Source organism: Lissotriton helveticus, chromosome 5_1 (genome assembly GCF_964261635.1).
Source record: "Lissotriton helveticus chromosome 5_1, aLisHel1.1, whole genome shotgun sequence".
NCBI classification, from domain to species: domain Eukaryota; kingdom Metazoa; phylum Chordata; class Amphibia; order Caudata; family Salamandridae; genus Lissotriton; species Lissotriton helveticus.
Genome location: NC_136065.1, coordinates 1,591,577,767 through 1,591,592,535, shown reverse-complemented (window position 1 = coordinate 1,591,592,535; position 14,769 = coordinate 1,591,577,767). Strand labels below are relative to the sequence as shown.

General features: G+C 44.5%; 1 protein-coding gene across 1 annotated transcript in view; it reads right to left on the bottom strand.

The window, feature by feature from the left end:
* LOC144753724 (glutathione S-transferase Mu 5-like) overlaps positions 1-14,769 on the bottom strand; it is a 145,865-nt gene that overhangs the window by 34,307 nt on the left and 96,789 nt on the right. Inside the window, exons 5-7 of the mRNA XM_078641310.1 lie at positions 14,459-14,559; positions 14,150-14,245; positions 13,622-13,732 (exon numbers count right to left, since the gene is read on the bottom strand). Of these exons, the coding sequence (XP_078497436.1) occupies positions 13,622-13,732; positions 14,150-14,245; positions 14,459-14,559 (308 nt within the window). The remainder of the gene's footprint in view (positions 1-13,621; positions 13,733-14,149; positions 14,246-14,458; positions 14,560-14,769) is intronic.

Here is a 14,769-nt window from a genome sequence, read left to right as displayed (position 1 = left end):
TTCTGCGAGGATATGAAACAGAGGGGCTACCCGAAAAAACTCTTGAAACATTAATTTAAAAAAAGAGCAAGGTTTACGCCCCGTGAATGCCTTCTCCAAGAAAAAAAAAAAAAAAAAGATCAGCACTGGAGAAACTAGTGTGTGTAACGACTTTTTGCCCCGACACACATAAATTGAGACAGGCAGTCTTGAAGAACTGGCATCTTTTGGAGGGCTTAGATTGCCCTTTTCCTAAACCAATATTTGCTTACAGGAAGAGCCAGAGTTTAGGGCAACAGATCATCAGGGCAGACGTGGCATTGCCAAGGATAAAGAGTGATTTGTTATCCCAGTGGAACATGAAACCGATTGAGGGCCACCACAAGTGTGGGAATTGCGTAGCTTGTCCCAGTACCATCAAAGGGAAAGAATTCTGCCATTCGGGTGTTAAATGGCAACACTCAGATTCTTCAAACTGCAGGACTAAAAACGTAGTCTATGTGATACTGTGCCCTTCCATGAAGATTTAGATTGGCAAGACGAGCCAACAAGTCAACTTGCGAATCAGCCAACATAGATCGTGGATCAAAAAATAAGTGATGACAGCCCCCATGGTGGAGCATTTTGTCGAAAAAAGGCACGAACATGAGTTTAAGTGGTCCATTTTGTTTACAATGAACCAGATTCGCTGCTTAGATGTAGAGCGGATGCTACTACAAAAGGAAGCTTCCCTCATTTTGAAATTCAACAGCGCTCATACAGGGTTGAACAATCTATCTGAAGTTGAAAGATTGTAACCCCTCAAAAACTAGTAGCTTGTCAACCAGACTTCAATAAGTGTGTGTTTGTCACAATAAACAGAGTAGTGGTCCCTTTTTTCTCAGGGTGACTTGGATGCCAGTGTATGTACACTTGGCATTTTGTAAAATAGACTTATTTTTTGAGTCCCATCAAGGATCCTTAACGTTACATCCAAAAGCGAAAATATGACTAAACACTGCTTAGATAGTGTTAAGATAAAACAAATAGAAGTAGTGCGTCTATTCTAAAAAAGCACACATGCTTCTGTACATAAAAACATTAGCTTTGCATACTGATTGAGTCTGACTGTATAGTAATACGGTATATTTGAGATGGGGGGGGGACTACATGTCCCATACACCGCAGATATCATGTATAAATTAAAGTAGAAAATAGGAAATGTACATTCCGATTCCGGGTCACGTTCACTAAATAACGTAGCGCTTTGAGTTGGGTAGCTATCGGGTGACTACAAGTCCCATAATTCCTATGTTCAACATTTGTAAATAAAACGGAAAAAAACATCAAACGGCCATCTTGAATTAGATCCATAAGGCGTAGAGACTCGCGTAGGAGGTAACTCGGGGGGAGGGGGGGGACATGAGAAGGTAGATTAGAAAGATTAGCACGTTTGTACACCGCTTTTACAATAACGCTTTGTTATTTTTTCAGAAAATAGAGTGCATCTTAAAATACCCGATTGAGGCAGAATACAAAATAAGACAGGTAGGTCTTCTCCCCTTACAGAAATGGGAGGGAACATGGCTATTTGGCAAGTAAGGTGGACAATGTTTCCTTGCTTTCCCTTTCTTTCTCCCGCCTTGTAGATACGTTTTTTTAAGATGCCGCATGTTGGGCGAACAGGCTTGTTCTCCAGTGTTCCACGATCAGAATAGCTTTTAGAACTGAGAGAGAACTACTAAAAATATCATACATGAAAAGAAAGGTAGGTTAAATTACGGACTTTTTCTTTTCTTCGAACTAGTAATGACACGATCTAATAGAATGACTAATACTAGTCATTTTTTTAAAAATAGAGGTGTTTAGCTAACACAACAAGGAACCAGTGTATATCGCCTTTGAGTCTAAGAGAGAAGGTCTCTGAGAACAAAGAAAGATTCCCACAGTCTCCCGCCTTCAAAAGAACCGGTATGTAGATATTGTCAGAGTCAGACACATTTGAAAGGTTGTGTAGCTGTTATGGAGACGAACATCAAATCATGTAAATAAAACTTTGTTTTCTTTACATCACATACAGACAAAAGAAAAAGCCCTGATGAGATTCCAGGAACTGGTTTCATGGTTTCGAAACGTGTCGGCAAACTTGGAGGAATAAATGGTTGATTATAGTAAAAACTAGCATCATCTAGCTTAAAGAGTATTAATTAGTCCCATTAATTTGACTGTATTCCTCATCTTTTGATTTGGTTGTTCATTTCTTGATATCAAATATACATGAATATAATGTGTTTTTTGTAAGAATAGTTTTTTGATATGGATGATGTCGCAAATTTAATTTTGTGTTTATATGTATTTTCTTATCCGTGTTTGTAAATCTTCATGTATAATAGTGTAAATATATAAATGTACAGTTGGTCCTGTTTTTGCTAATCAATGTGTTGAAAAAAGTCTTTAAAGAAAAAGAACAAATGAAATGGTATAAAATAATAATACCTGGTCGAAACTCAATTAACGGCTTTTTGACCTACAAAAAATTGTGTAGTACAAAAATAAGGGTGGTTTAGGCATATTGTGTGTTGTGTATTTAAAAAGGGTCCAGCCTATTCCATGCCCTGATGGGCCTAACTCCTTAGGGTTACAAAGGACCAACGTCTGGCCATACCATGCCAACTTAGGGCAAACAAAGCAAATACAAGGAGATGGACAGAGCGCTGAAACTTTTTTGACACTCTCCCCCCCCCACCCCAGTCACAGATCTGGGTTGAATCCATTATCGTTTAGCTCACTTCGCCACCTCAGTTCAGACCCAGCTATATGCAAGTCAGACTTGACCCAGTGCCTCATGGGAACAGTCCAGCCAGGGTGTCTGAAAAGTTTCAGCGCTCCGTCCTTAATCTCCTTGTGTTTACATACACATCACCCACCATGGCTTCCAAATAAGTTTCAAAAGTGTCTTTCCAATTTTCCCACACCATGCAGGGCTGGCCCAGATTATCTAAAAATGCTGGGGGCGCAGGTATATTTTTGGATGCCAGATTTCTTAGTGCCGAGACGCCCACAGGCATTTGCTCGCGCTTAATCAAATGTCATTAAATAAATAAATAGACACTACGATAGAAAACAATCTAAAGGTTGTGTCTTAATGAAATACAACTCCAGCAGCAGACATTAATGTTCATCAAGAAATGTACTTTGCGATTTATATTTCAGACCCCAGTTTTGCGTAGAAAGGGCACTAAACGTTCCTGGACTTACAGTACTGGACTTGGCAGGTGTGCCAGGTCACCGAACACACACTGTCAATTGCTGATGCAGGTCGATAGGTTTGCCCAAGTGAGAGTACAAAATACACAGACACCTACAGGGCTGGACTACCGGGCAGCTTGGAATGCTGCTGAGCTGGGGGCTGATTTCTCTGCGGTGGGGGCTGATTTCGTTCATGGAGACCTGCGTGTGCTTTGAAATAATTAAAGCAAAACGAATTTAGTTTAGCACATGCAGGTCTCCATGAACGAAATCAGCCCCCCAACTCAGCAGCATTTCAAACTGCCCGGTAGCCAGTCCAGCCCTGCACACCTATCGCTGATGCGACCACTCAGGAATCCCAACGCTCAGTGCTGACAGACAAATGCAGAGATTTGCCTTCCTCCGTGCAACAAATAGTATCACAATTCGAAATGGCGTCGACCCATTTAGATGTAGTTGGGTGAACTACTGGATAGCACACCTTTCTAGCTCATCCACCGCAGATTCACAAAAGAACGCTTCATTAAGGATACGGTCCTTTGGGACATACGTACAGCTATCAGTATCGTCCTTCATGACGTGCACTCACTCCTGCGCACTTAGTTGTATATTTTCTCTATATCTTCATTTCTATTGATTTCTCTAGGATTATTCTTATGTCATGTATTCCAGAATGTTGATGGCTCGGACTCATCTTGGAATCTTATGAGGAGTCAGTTTGTGCTTGGCCAGCTAGCGTTGGGGTTGCTGTTACGCTCTAACAAACTACAACCTATGCACCAGGAAGTCTCCAGACCACTTACTACATTTTGGCGACGATTGCAGCTGGCCGAGCGGGGTCTTAGTCTGTACCTGATCTTGGAGATCGGCGCATTGATTGAGAGCTAACGGCAGCAGTTCCCATTCCAGGAATCCATCGTGTGTAGAGCATCCTCCGATGCCACCGAGTGGAAAAACAACCTCGAATTTCACAAAGGAAGGCATTTTTAAGGCTTTGATCAAATTGCTGAAGTGTGAGTAGCTCGCGCTCATTCAAATTCCTTTTGGTAGTTTGCCTGGTCACGTGGATTACGGTATCCAGGCAACTGCTTTCCTGTCTGCTTCTACGTCTGTGCGGCCGATTGTAATGAAAAGGAGGTGACTGGGGGAGACGAAGCACGCAACGTCGTTATCTACATGCGTTCCAAGCCTCGTTTTGAACCTTTCTCTGGCGGCCATCTTACGTTTTCATGAAGCAAACAGTTACCGTAGCGCTGAGGGGCAGTTCTTCGCAATTACTTGGAAATTTAAGCGAGTCGGTTTAAAGCAAACCCTATTTTGGGATAAATTTCCAGCAAGGTACGGTTCATTTTTACTTTTCATTGGAAAATCAGATTTGATTGATTTTAAGGACAGATACGATTTTCAACGAATTTTATTGATTTCTGTCCTTAATTTTATTTATTTTTTCATTGTTAAAGTACTTTCATCTAGGGTAAACTCTGGTTACTCCAGCATTTTGAAAGAGAATGGCACAACAAATAATAGTTACATTACCTACACCATTTTTAACTGAACCAGGAATTCCAGAAATACCTTAGGAGGACTGGTTTATAATATTTGACAACTACCTTGAGGCCTTAGATGGGCAAGAATTTTCTGCGAAGAGGAAGAAGGCCATTCTATTGAGTACCCTGGGTAAAGAGGGGCAAAGAGTTTAGATTTTTACCTATAGCTTTGCAAGCCAATGGTCAACGACTAATATAAAGAGGCGATTTCAAGATTGGAAGTTAGATTCTCGAAAGAGGAGAATCTGGTCATGATTATAGGCGGCAAAGAATCTGTCATTAAAGGATGCTATAGACTTGGCAAAAGTAATCGAAGAATCCAACAAATGCATGAAGGCAATAGATTCACATAAGAGGAGTTCACACCATGAGGATTCAGAAGTTTCTGAAAAAAAATGTGTAGATGAGTGTGAGCATTGCGATGGAGAAAGTGTGGCAGTTGAAGGACAAATTTAGAGCTCCTGTGAAGAAAATTTTTCAACCAAACAGGTTTTGCACAAAATGTGGGAGCAATAGTCATTCATCGGAAGCCAGGTTCTGTTTTGCAGCAAATAAAGAATGTCTTAAATGTGGTCGTATAGGCCATTTCTCAAAGATGTGCAAGAATAAGAGTAAGCAGAGAGTTGGTACAGTTGATGACTACTTACATGAAAATAAAATTGTAGCAGATAAACTTCTAGTTATAGATGATGTTGACGTAGTCGGCGAAGACAGGAGACAACATAGACCCAAAGCCATCTTCAACATTGGAGGTCATGAAGTATCACTGATGGTGGACACAGGGTCTCGATATACTATTATTCCTCAGGCTACGTTTAATAATTTTTGGAAAGACAAAATGTTGGGGCATAGTGATATTTCACCGAGGGGTTTCAATGGTGAAGAAATTTACATTCTTGGCTATTTTGACAATGATGTGTTCAAGAACAGGTCTACGTTTGGCAGGGTGTATGTTTCTGTTGATGGTCCTCCCTCTCCAGGGGTGGGTTCATCAGTATGACCTCTACATGATCATCAATCCCAGAGCTAAAGATCGGGTAATGGTGGTTGAAGATGATTCTGTTGAGAGCATCCTGAATGAATTCAATTCTGTTTTCAAGGATGAACTTTGAGAACTTAAAGGATACTCACTTAATTAAACTTAAGAAAAATAGTTTACCTATACAACATCGGTTAAGGAGAGTTCCTATTTCTATTTGTGATGATGTCAAATCCTTAATTAATGAGATGCTTCAGAGTGGGGTGATTGAGCCAGCAGAGGCCTCTGCATGGGTTTCTCCAGTAGGGATTTCAAAGAAATCCGACGGCAAATTGAGGTTCTGTGTTGACCTCAGAGCTTTAAACAAATGTGTGGTTGCTGACACATTTCCTTTGCCCAATATTACGGAAACGGTGTCAACTCTTCAAGGGGCAAAATTTCTCAAAACTTGACCTAAGGAGTGACTATCATCCGGTTAAGCTCCACGAAACCTCTAAACACCTCACCGCCTTTATTACTTCGGAGGGAATATTTCAGTTTACTCGTCTTCCGTTTAAATAAATATCGGCGGCGAGTGTATTCCAAAGGATGGTGACTGAGATATTTAAGGGGTTGAAGAAGGTTGTCTTCTTCCAGGATGACATCTTGATCTTCGGTGATTCTGTGGCTGATCAGAACCATGTACTGAGAAATGTTTTGCATAGGATTTGGGATACTGGTCTTACCTTACGTAAGGAGAAATGTTCTTTTCTAGTGCAGAATAATATTGAGTACTTGGGTCATGAAATATCAGCTAGTGGTGTTAAACCGAAGGACCTCCTTGAGGCAATACGATCTGCTCCTTTTCCTTGTGATAAAGACCAGTTACGCGCATTCATGGGTTTGATCGAGTACTACTTGAAATTTGTTGAGAAGTTTAACTTTACCTCTCAGAGCCTTGTTGAAGAAAGGCTGTAAATTTGTTTGGGGTCCTGAACATGAGTTAAGTTTCAACAACCAGCTGGACTTGCTCCGTAGCGGTCGCTCCCCCACGCTCCCTGCCTCACCTCCCTACTTTCTCAGCACCCCTCCTGCTGAATTGCACAGCCTGCCTCTGAGATAGCACCTGACATCGCCTGCGATTCGAGAGCGCTTCGACGCTGACATAGCGCCTGGTATCGTTGCCTTCTATCGCTGCCTTGTAATTGTATTTGAGCCCAGTTGCGCTGCATTGCTGTGACATATTTAGCCTCATTATTGTTTTTCATGATATTGTGCCCCAGTTTCGCTTTCTGTACTACCATTTTGTTATTCTGTTGACTCGTGGCCCGTGTCTCCTCCCCGATCCCGCCTCCCAGCTGCCCCTCCCACGCTCCGCCCCCCACTATCCATTTATGTCAGATGCACTTACGCGCAGCGGTCGCGCCCCATGCGCGCCGAAGGTGCGCCAAAGGTAAGTCCGTCTACGCCCGTCCGCGCCTGGACCTCGCCCAGCGCCAGACCCCCTGGCCCCTGCAATACCCCCCCACCCGCATCACGTACGACGCCGCTACCCTCTCCGCCCTTAACACCGGCCGCCCACCAAACTGCTACCAAGCCGCACCTGGACTCATCCATGGACCCTTTTCCTGCCAATCCTGCAAATTCGACTGCACCAAGACCCACACCAAACCCACAAACTCCAAACAGAGATCCGACACAAACCATCTGAAGTGCATCCTGCTCAACACCCGCTCGGTCCACTGCCACGCAATAGACCTCTGGAACCTACTCGACACCACTTCGCCGGACGTCGCCTTCCTTACAGAAACCTGGATGAACGCTTCGTCAGCTCCCGACATCGCCATATCCATCCCAGAAGGCTACAAGATCATCCGAAAAGACCGCATCAACCACACAGGAGGAGGCATCGCCATCGTCCATAAGAACACCATCCGCATCACAACCAACTCTGAGGACACCCTCACAGCCGCCGAACACCTTCACTTCCAAATCCACATCAACCCCAAGACCACACTTAGAGGCACCCTTATCTACAGGCCACCAGGACCTTGCACCCAATTCAGCGAAGACATCACTGACTTCATCAGCCCCCACGCCCTCCCCTCTGAGGACTACATTCTACTGGGAGACCTCAACTTCCACCTTGAAAAGAACGATAACCTTGAAAAGAACAACGATAGCCACACCACCACCCTTCTGGACAACCTCGCCAACCTCGGACTCAAACAACTTGTCGACACCCCCACCCACTTGGCTGGGCACACGCTCGACCCAATCTTCACCTCCAGCAAGCACATCTCCAATCACACCACAACTCTCCACTGGACGGACCACAGCTGCGTTCACTTCAACTACAAAAAGACCACTACCCACAACCACCCACAACCATTACCCCGCAGAAACTGGAACAAAATCACCACCGACCAGCTCTTCACATCGCTCCACCAAAACCCCCCTGACAAATCACTGGACCCAAACCAAGCAGCCACCGACCTCACACAATGGATCACCCACTGCGCTGACGAATTAGCACCCTTGAAAAACATTCATATCAAGCAAGGTAGCAAAAAAGCCCCATGGTTCAACGAAGACCTTAAGAAATCCAAGATGACCGGTCGCACCCTAGAGAAAGCCTGGCGAAAAAACCCAACCACTGACAACCTAGCCACCTTCAAGAACGCCACCCGCAAACACCACCAACTGATCCGATCCACAAAGAAATCAGCATTCAAGGATCGTCTCGACAACAACACCCACAACTGCAAGGAACTATTCAACATCGTCACAGAGTTTACCAACCCCACCGCCGGCACCAACGACATCACCCCCTCTCAAGACCTCTGACTTTCTAGCCTCATTCTTCCACAACAAAATCGCTGACATTCATAACAGCTTTGGAAACCAATCCACACCCCCCTCCTCCGAAATAAAACCTCCTTCCAACAACATTTACGCCTGGAACCCAATCACCACTGAAGACACCATCCGCTTGATGAACTCCATCCACTCAGGATCGCCAACCGACCCATGCCCCCACCACATTTTCAACAAAGCAGACTCCACCATCGCACCCCACCTCAAAGACATCATCAACTGCTCCCTCGATTCCGCCACATTCCCGGAAAGCTGGAAACATGCCGAACTCCGCGCCCTTCTGAAGAAACCCACAGCAGACCCCACTGAACTTAAGAACTACCGCCCCATCTCGCTCCTCCCATTCCCTGCCAAAGTCATTGAGAAAGCAGTTAACAATCAACTCGCCGCCTTCCTCGAATCCAACAAATCCCTCGACCCTTCACAGTCCGGGTTCCGAGCCAAACACAGCACTGAGACCGCCCTCATCGCAGCAACAGACGACATTCGAACTCTTCTGGACAACGGAGAAACATCTGCCCTCATACTACTAGACCTATCTGCAGCCTTCGACACAGTATGTCATAGCACCCTTATACAACGCCTCAGCAACATCGGAATACAAAGAAAAGCACTGGACTGGATCACCTCGTTCCTTACCGGAAGAACCCAGAGAGTCCGCCTCCCCCCTTTTAGATCAGAAGCCACCCCAGTTATCTGCGGCGTACCACAAGGATCATCTCTCAGCCCCACCCTCTTCAACGTATACATGAGTCCCCTGGCAACCATAGCGCGCCACCACAACCTCAACATCATCTCTTACGCAGATGACACCCAACTGATCCTCTCCCTCACCAAAGACCCAAACACCGCCAAAACAAACTTACACGAAGGAATGAAAGAAGTAGCTGAATGGATGAAGAACAGCCGTCTAAAACTAAATTCGGACAAAACTGAAGTCCTCATCTTAGGCTCATCTCCCTCCGCCTGGGACAACTCATGGTGGCCTCCGGCCTTGGGAACAGCTCCCATCCCCACGGACCACGCTCGGAACCTGGGTGTCATCCTAGACTCCTCCCTCTCGATGACAAGACAAGTCAACGCCGTCACGTCATCCTGCTTCAACATCCTACGCATGCTCAAAAAAATCTTCCGCTGGATCCCCTCCGAAACTAGACGGTCACGCACGCACTGGTCACTAGCCGACTGGACTATGGAAACACCCTTTACGCGGGAACCACAGCCAAACTACAGAAAAAACTGCAACGCATCCAAAACGCCTCAGCCAGACTCATACTTGACATCCCCCGCCAAGCTCACATTTCCGGCCACCTTAAAGACCTACAATGGCTCCCCGTCAACAAGAGAATAACGTTCCGCCTCCTCACCCACGCACACAAAGCCCTCTACAACTTAGGACCCGATTGCCTCAACACATGCCTGTCCTTTTACACCCCCTCCCGCCAATTACGATCGTCCAATCAAGCCCTCGCCACAATCCCACGCATCCATAGATCCACCATGGGAGGGAGATCCTTCTCATACCTAGCGGCCAAAACCTGGAACTCTCTCCCCACCCACCTCCGCCTCACCCAGAACCACCCCGCCTTCAGAAAACAACTAAAGACTTGGATATTCGATAAGTAAATATACACCTCCCTCAAGCGCCTTGAGACCTTCTGGGTGAGTAGTGCGCTATACAAATTTCGAACTTGAACTTAACAATATCAAGGATGATATTTGTAAAACTAAGGTTCTTGCACCCTTTGAAACCAAGAAAATCTCTACATTAATGGTGGACGCGAGTGCAACCGGTCTTGGAGCTTTGTTACTTCAAAAATATAAGGAGGGGGAGTGGCCTATTGCCTTTGCTTCACGGACACTTTCTTCATATGAACAGAACTATTCTGTTATTGAGAAGGAAGCGTTGGCGGCAGCTTGGGGGGCGCACGACTTTCGTACGTGGAGTAGTGTGGCTCACTGGTTAGAGGCGGCAGACCCGGGAGCAGAAGTCGGCCCGGGACCAGGGTTCAATTCCCGACACGGCAGGGTTGTGGACTTGGGTCAGCGGACTCGATAATTCTCGTTTCTGTGCTTACTCTAATCAGGGGTTCCACTCGGCAACTCTGGGCATTAGCTTGCCTAATCTCCACAATGGCCCCATCAACTCCGGGGATGCCTGGCTCCACCTTGGGGACTCCCAGCAGGGACCATCCCACAGGGAAAGCCAGGACTGGTTCCCCAGAGTTATACAGCGCCAGGAAACCTAGTACGGGTAGCAGTGCACTTTACAAGCTCAAGTACATTTACGTACCTTTGGGGAACCAGGTTTAACCTGAAAACAGATCACAAACCATTAATAAGAATTTTCCTCTGGTGGTGCATTATGTAGTTCTCCGAGGTTGGCAAGATTGGCCTCTAAACTTAAAGAGTACCATTTTGAGATTTCTCACATACAAGGCTGGAGAAATTCTCAGGCCGATTGTCTGTCCAGACTTTCTTTACACAGAAATGTTGAAGGTGGGGGGCTGATTTTTCTTTGGAGGGTAAAGATGAGAATATTGCCTGGATTGATGACATTCTTTATGTCAGTGAGAGTTCATTTTCACGTGATGATTGGGTAAAAGCCATGTTAAGTGAATGTTATGCAAGAAGTTATTCAATTGATAAAATGAGGCTCAAGACATGAAAGCTGTGTACATGTCACTGTTGGGCCATTTCTAAAGGTTATTGATGATCTTTCTGTATGTGACGACAATGTGGTGATGCGGGGTGATGAGTTTAAGTCTTAATTCAGCAGGAGGAACAAACTTATTTCCATCGCTCATGAGGGCCATCTTGGCCAAACCTTAACACAACAGAGACTTAAGGCTAATTTTTGGTGGCCTGGTAATGATTCACAGGTGACTTTATGGGTTGAGGATTGTCCTATTTGCAAAGAAGGGGAGAAAAGATTAAAAGTTGCTGTGGGTTCAACATTGGGTAAGTTAGACTCTCCTGATATTCCGTGGCACTCGATTTGCTTAGATTTTATAGGCCCAATGGAGGAGTTACTTGTTTCTCTACAGTTTGCAGTGGTCACTATTGATTGTTTCAGCAAATGGTTATCTGTGGAGTTTTTGAAGGATATTACTACAGAAACTACTATAAAACATTTAAAGTCTTTATTTCAATTGGAAGGTTTTCCTAGTGTTATCATCACTGACAATGGTACACAATTAGTTTCTCAGAACATGCGTTCTTTCTTGGTAAATTGTGGCATTTCTTATCACAGGACTTCCCTTTATAATCCACAGGGAAATGGATTGTGTGAACGCATCAATTGACTAGTAAAAGGGACGATCCAAATGGCTCTTTCTAAAGGTTGCTCTGTTAATGATCTTGTACAAGAAATGATTTATGCTTACCGGACCACTACTCACGGCGTTCAGAACAGGTGTCCTTTTGAGATTATGATGGGAAGAACTCCTAGTACTAAATTAACTCCATCTTGGCTCAAGAAATTTTTGATTTCCAGTCCCCATTCGAAAGATGTTGAGGTTGTGAAGGCTGGTTCCGCCAACATCTGTAAAGGTGATTGTTAAGGTGAAATCTGGGAGAGTTTCTGGGTGTTTATCTAAGTTTAGGGGTCCTTATCTTGTAAAGGAAGTTTTTCCTCACTATGTGTTGCTTACGAATGGTGAGAAGTGGAACTTAAGAAGAGTAGCTTTATATCAGAAAAAGAAAGAAATTCCAACTAATGTTTCAGTATCTGAACGGAATCAGTTTGATTATAAAGATGACAATAGTGGTTACATGTTTATTTCTTCAGATGTTTCTACCACTCCATATTCTTTTCCAGTTCAAAGGAGAAGTGATGGTGGTGGTGGTGCTGCTGCTGATCCTCAACCTTGCAGCAGTACGTCCATTGCCACTTCCGATTCTTCTAGTACTATACCTTCCCATGTTAATTCCAGGTCTCCAAGGTATCGTAGACCTCCTGTGTACTTAAATGATTATTGCTGTGATTAATGTGATGTGTTCTTTTGGTTATTTTCTCATTATTCTTGTTTTAGCTTTGTTTTTCCAATGAGAGAAGATGTGTTGTATATTTTCTCCATCTTCATTTCTATGGTTCTCTATGATTATTCTTATGTCATGCATTCAAGAATGTTGATGGCTCTGACTCATCTTGGAATCTTATGATGAGTCAGTTTGTGCTTGGCCAGCTAGCGTTGGGGTTGCTGTTACGCTCTAACAATAAACTACAACTTATGCACCAGGAAGTCTCCAGACCACTTACTACACACGTCATACTGAGCAACCAGGCAACCGTGGTGCGGAAATATCCCCACCTGTTCCGCAAGAGGAACCTTTTATCTCGGGGACAAGGAACGCGGCCACACAATTCAAACGTCATCGCCCCCATCCAAGGTGAGACAACTCGTTCCAATGAAGCTGGCAAAATATACGTTTCTCACACACTTCACTGTTCAAAGCCGGGCAGCACACTCCTGCGCCCACATCAATATCAAGCAGCAAAAAAACTCATGTCCTTCCAAGTGAAATAAAATGCTGTCCCCAAACCAACGTTTCGCACAGAGATAATCATCTGCCCACACATTTTTCAAAGTTGGCTGGGCAAAAGGGGCTGAACCAGATGGTGTATCTTCTTTAAATTCCAAATAACTCAGAGTCAAGTCCCAAAAGATAATTTTTTTTTTTTTTTTTTTTTTTTTTACTCCACAGCGTCCAACATAGAGACAGTCAAAATCCCATCCGCCGTTGCCACTTTTACTGAAATAAGATGCTGTGGCCGAAAGTTATTGAGATCTACGAAGTTGCCTCTGGACAGTGCAAGATCTCTGTAATGTCTGCCACACAACTCCTTAGATTCCACCCCCCCGATTCTTGGATTGGAAGCCTGGCGTCAAGAGAACAGCATCCAGTTGCCAAGTAACATTAGTTCCAAGCATAACACATCTACATTAGTTCTAAGCATAACGCAGCCTGGATGGATTAAAGTCCCAAAGAGCACTCAGACAACCGTTCCTACACAAATAAGACAAGTTACCTCAAACTGCTGCATGAAGGTCTTCAGGTTGGGGAAGGCATCAAGACAAGTGGTCTCCAACATCCGATTCTGATCAAGAACATCGTACATAAGAAAATCAGCAATGGTGATCTGAGGAGAGAAGACTAGGTTTAAGTACTGTAGTGTCGGCCAGAGAGCATAACCATTCACAACAGGTATAAGGCTAGCCCCCGCAAGCCACAGGTCCTTGTAGAAACAAATAACACTCAAAAGACTGCAATTAAAGCCTTGCAAATTTGTCAGCCTTTGGTTGCCTGTACAGTAACCTCTCACGCATTCCCTCCCATCAGAAACAAACCATAACCTTCCCACACTTTGAAAGGTAGTTTTTAAGACCAGCACCCCATTTACTGAGCTAGTTTCCCCCATGTAGCCCGCTGTATTCTGCATTCTGCAGATGGCTGTGGGCAGGCACATTGATCACACTCCACAAAGCCTCTGGGTTCGACCACAGAGGCTAGGGAGTGCTCACCCTCACCCGCTGATGAACTAACAATCAGAAAATACCTTTTCTCCCGCAAACCACTTCCGTTCTCCAAGGAACTGTGAAAACTGCTTTAGTTTATCAGGGAGATTCACCAGATATGGGCCTTTTAGACTCTCCTGCATAAAAAAAAAAAGCACGGTGGTCAGGAAAGTTCAATCTGACAACAGGAACTGCAGAAAGGTATTAATTACAGCACGTGCCTTTCCAAGGACACGATTAGCATTACATGAATCTCCACACACAGTTAGCCCACCACCAGTACACCATTAGATTAACCCTCCCTCCCACTCCTTATGCACAAGAACGGTCAATGCAAAAAATAAACTTACAAAGTTTGTATTATATGTAATAGTGACCAGTCCCATGCGGAAGTCCATTACTTGGCTCACTATAACATCCACTCGGGTCATTTCGGTCTCACTTTCACCACCTAAAACAAAATACACAAACAAAAATGTTGTGGTGTGACATTTAACCGTCACAGAACGATGAACTCCGATTTCAGCCGCCATTTTTTAGCAGTTTCCAGTAAAATGAATGTTAAGTGAGAGGTTGCTAGCATGTGGCCAAATGATGCATACAATTCAGCTTACAGGGCCTCCATTGGCTCAGGAGGCCCAGACAGTGCAGCTTTCATAGG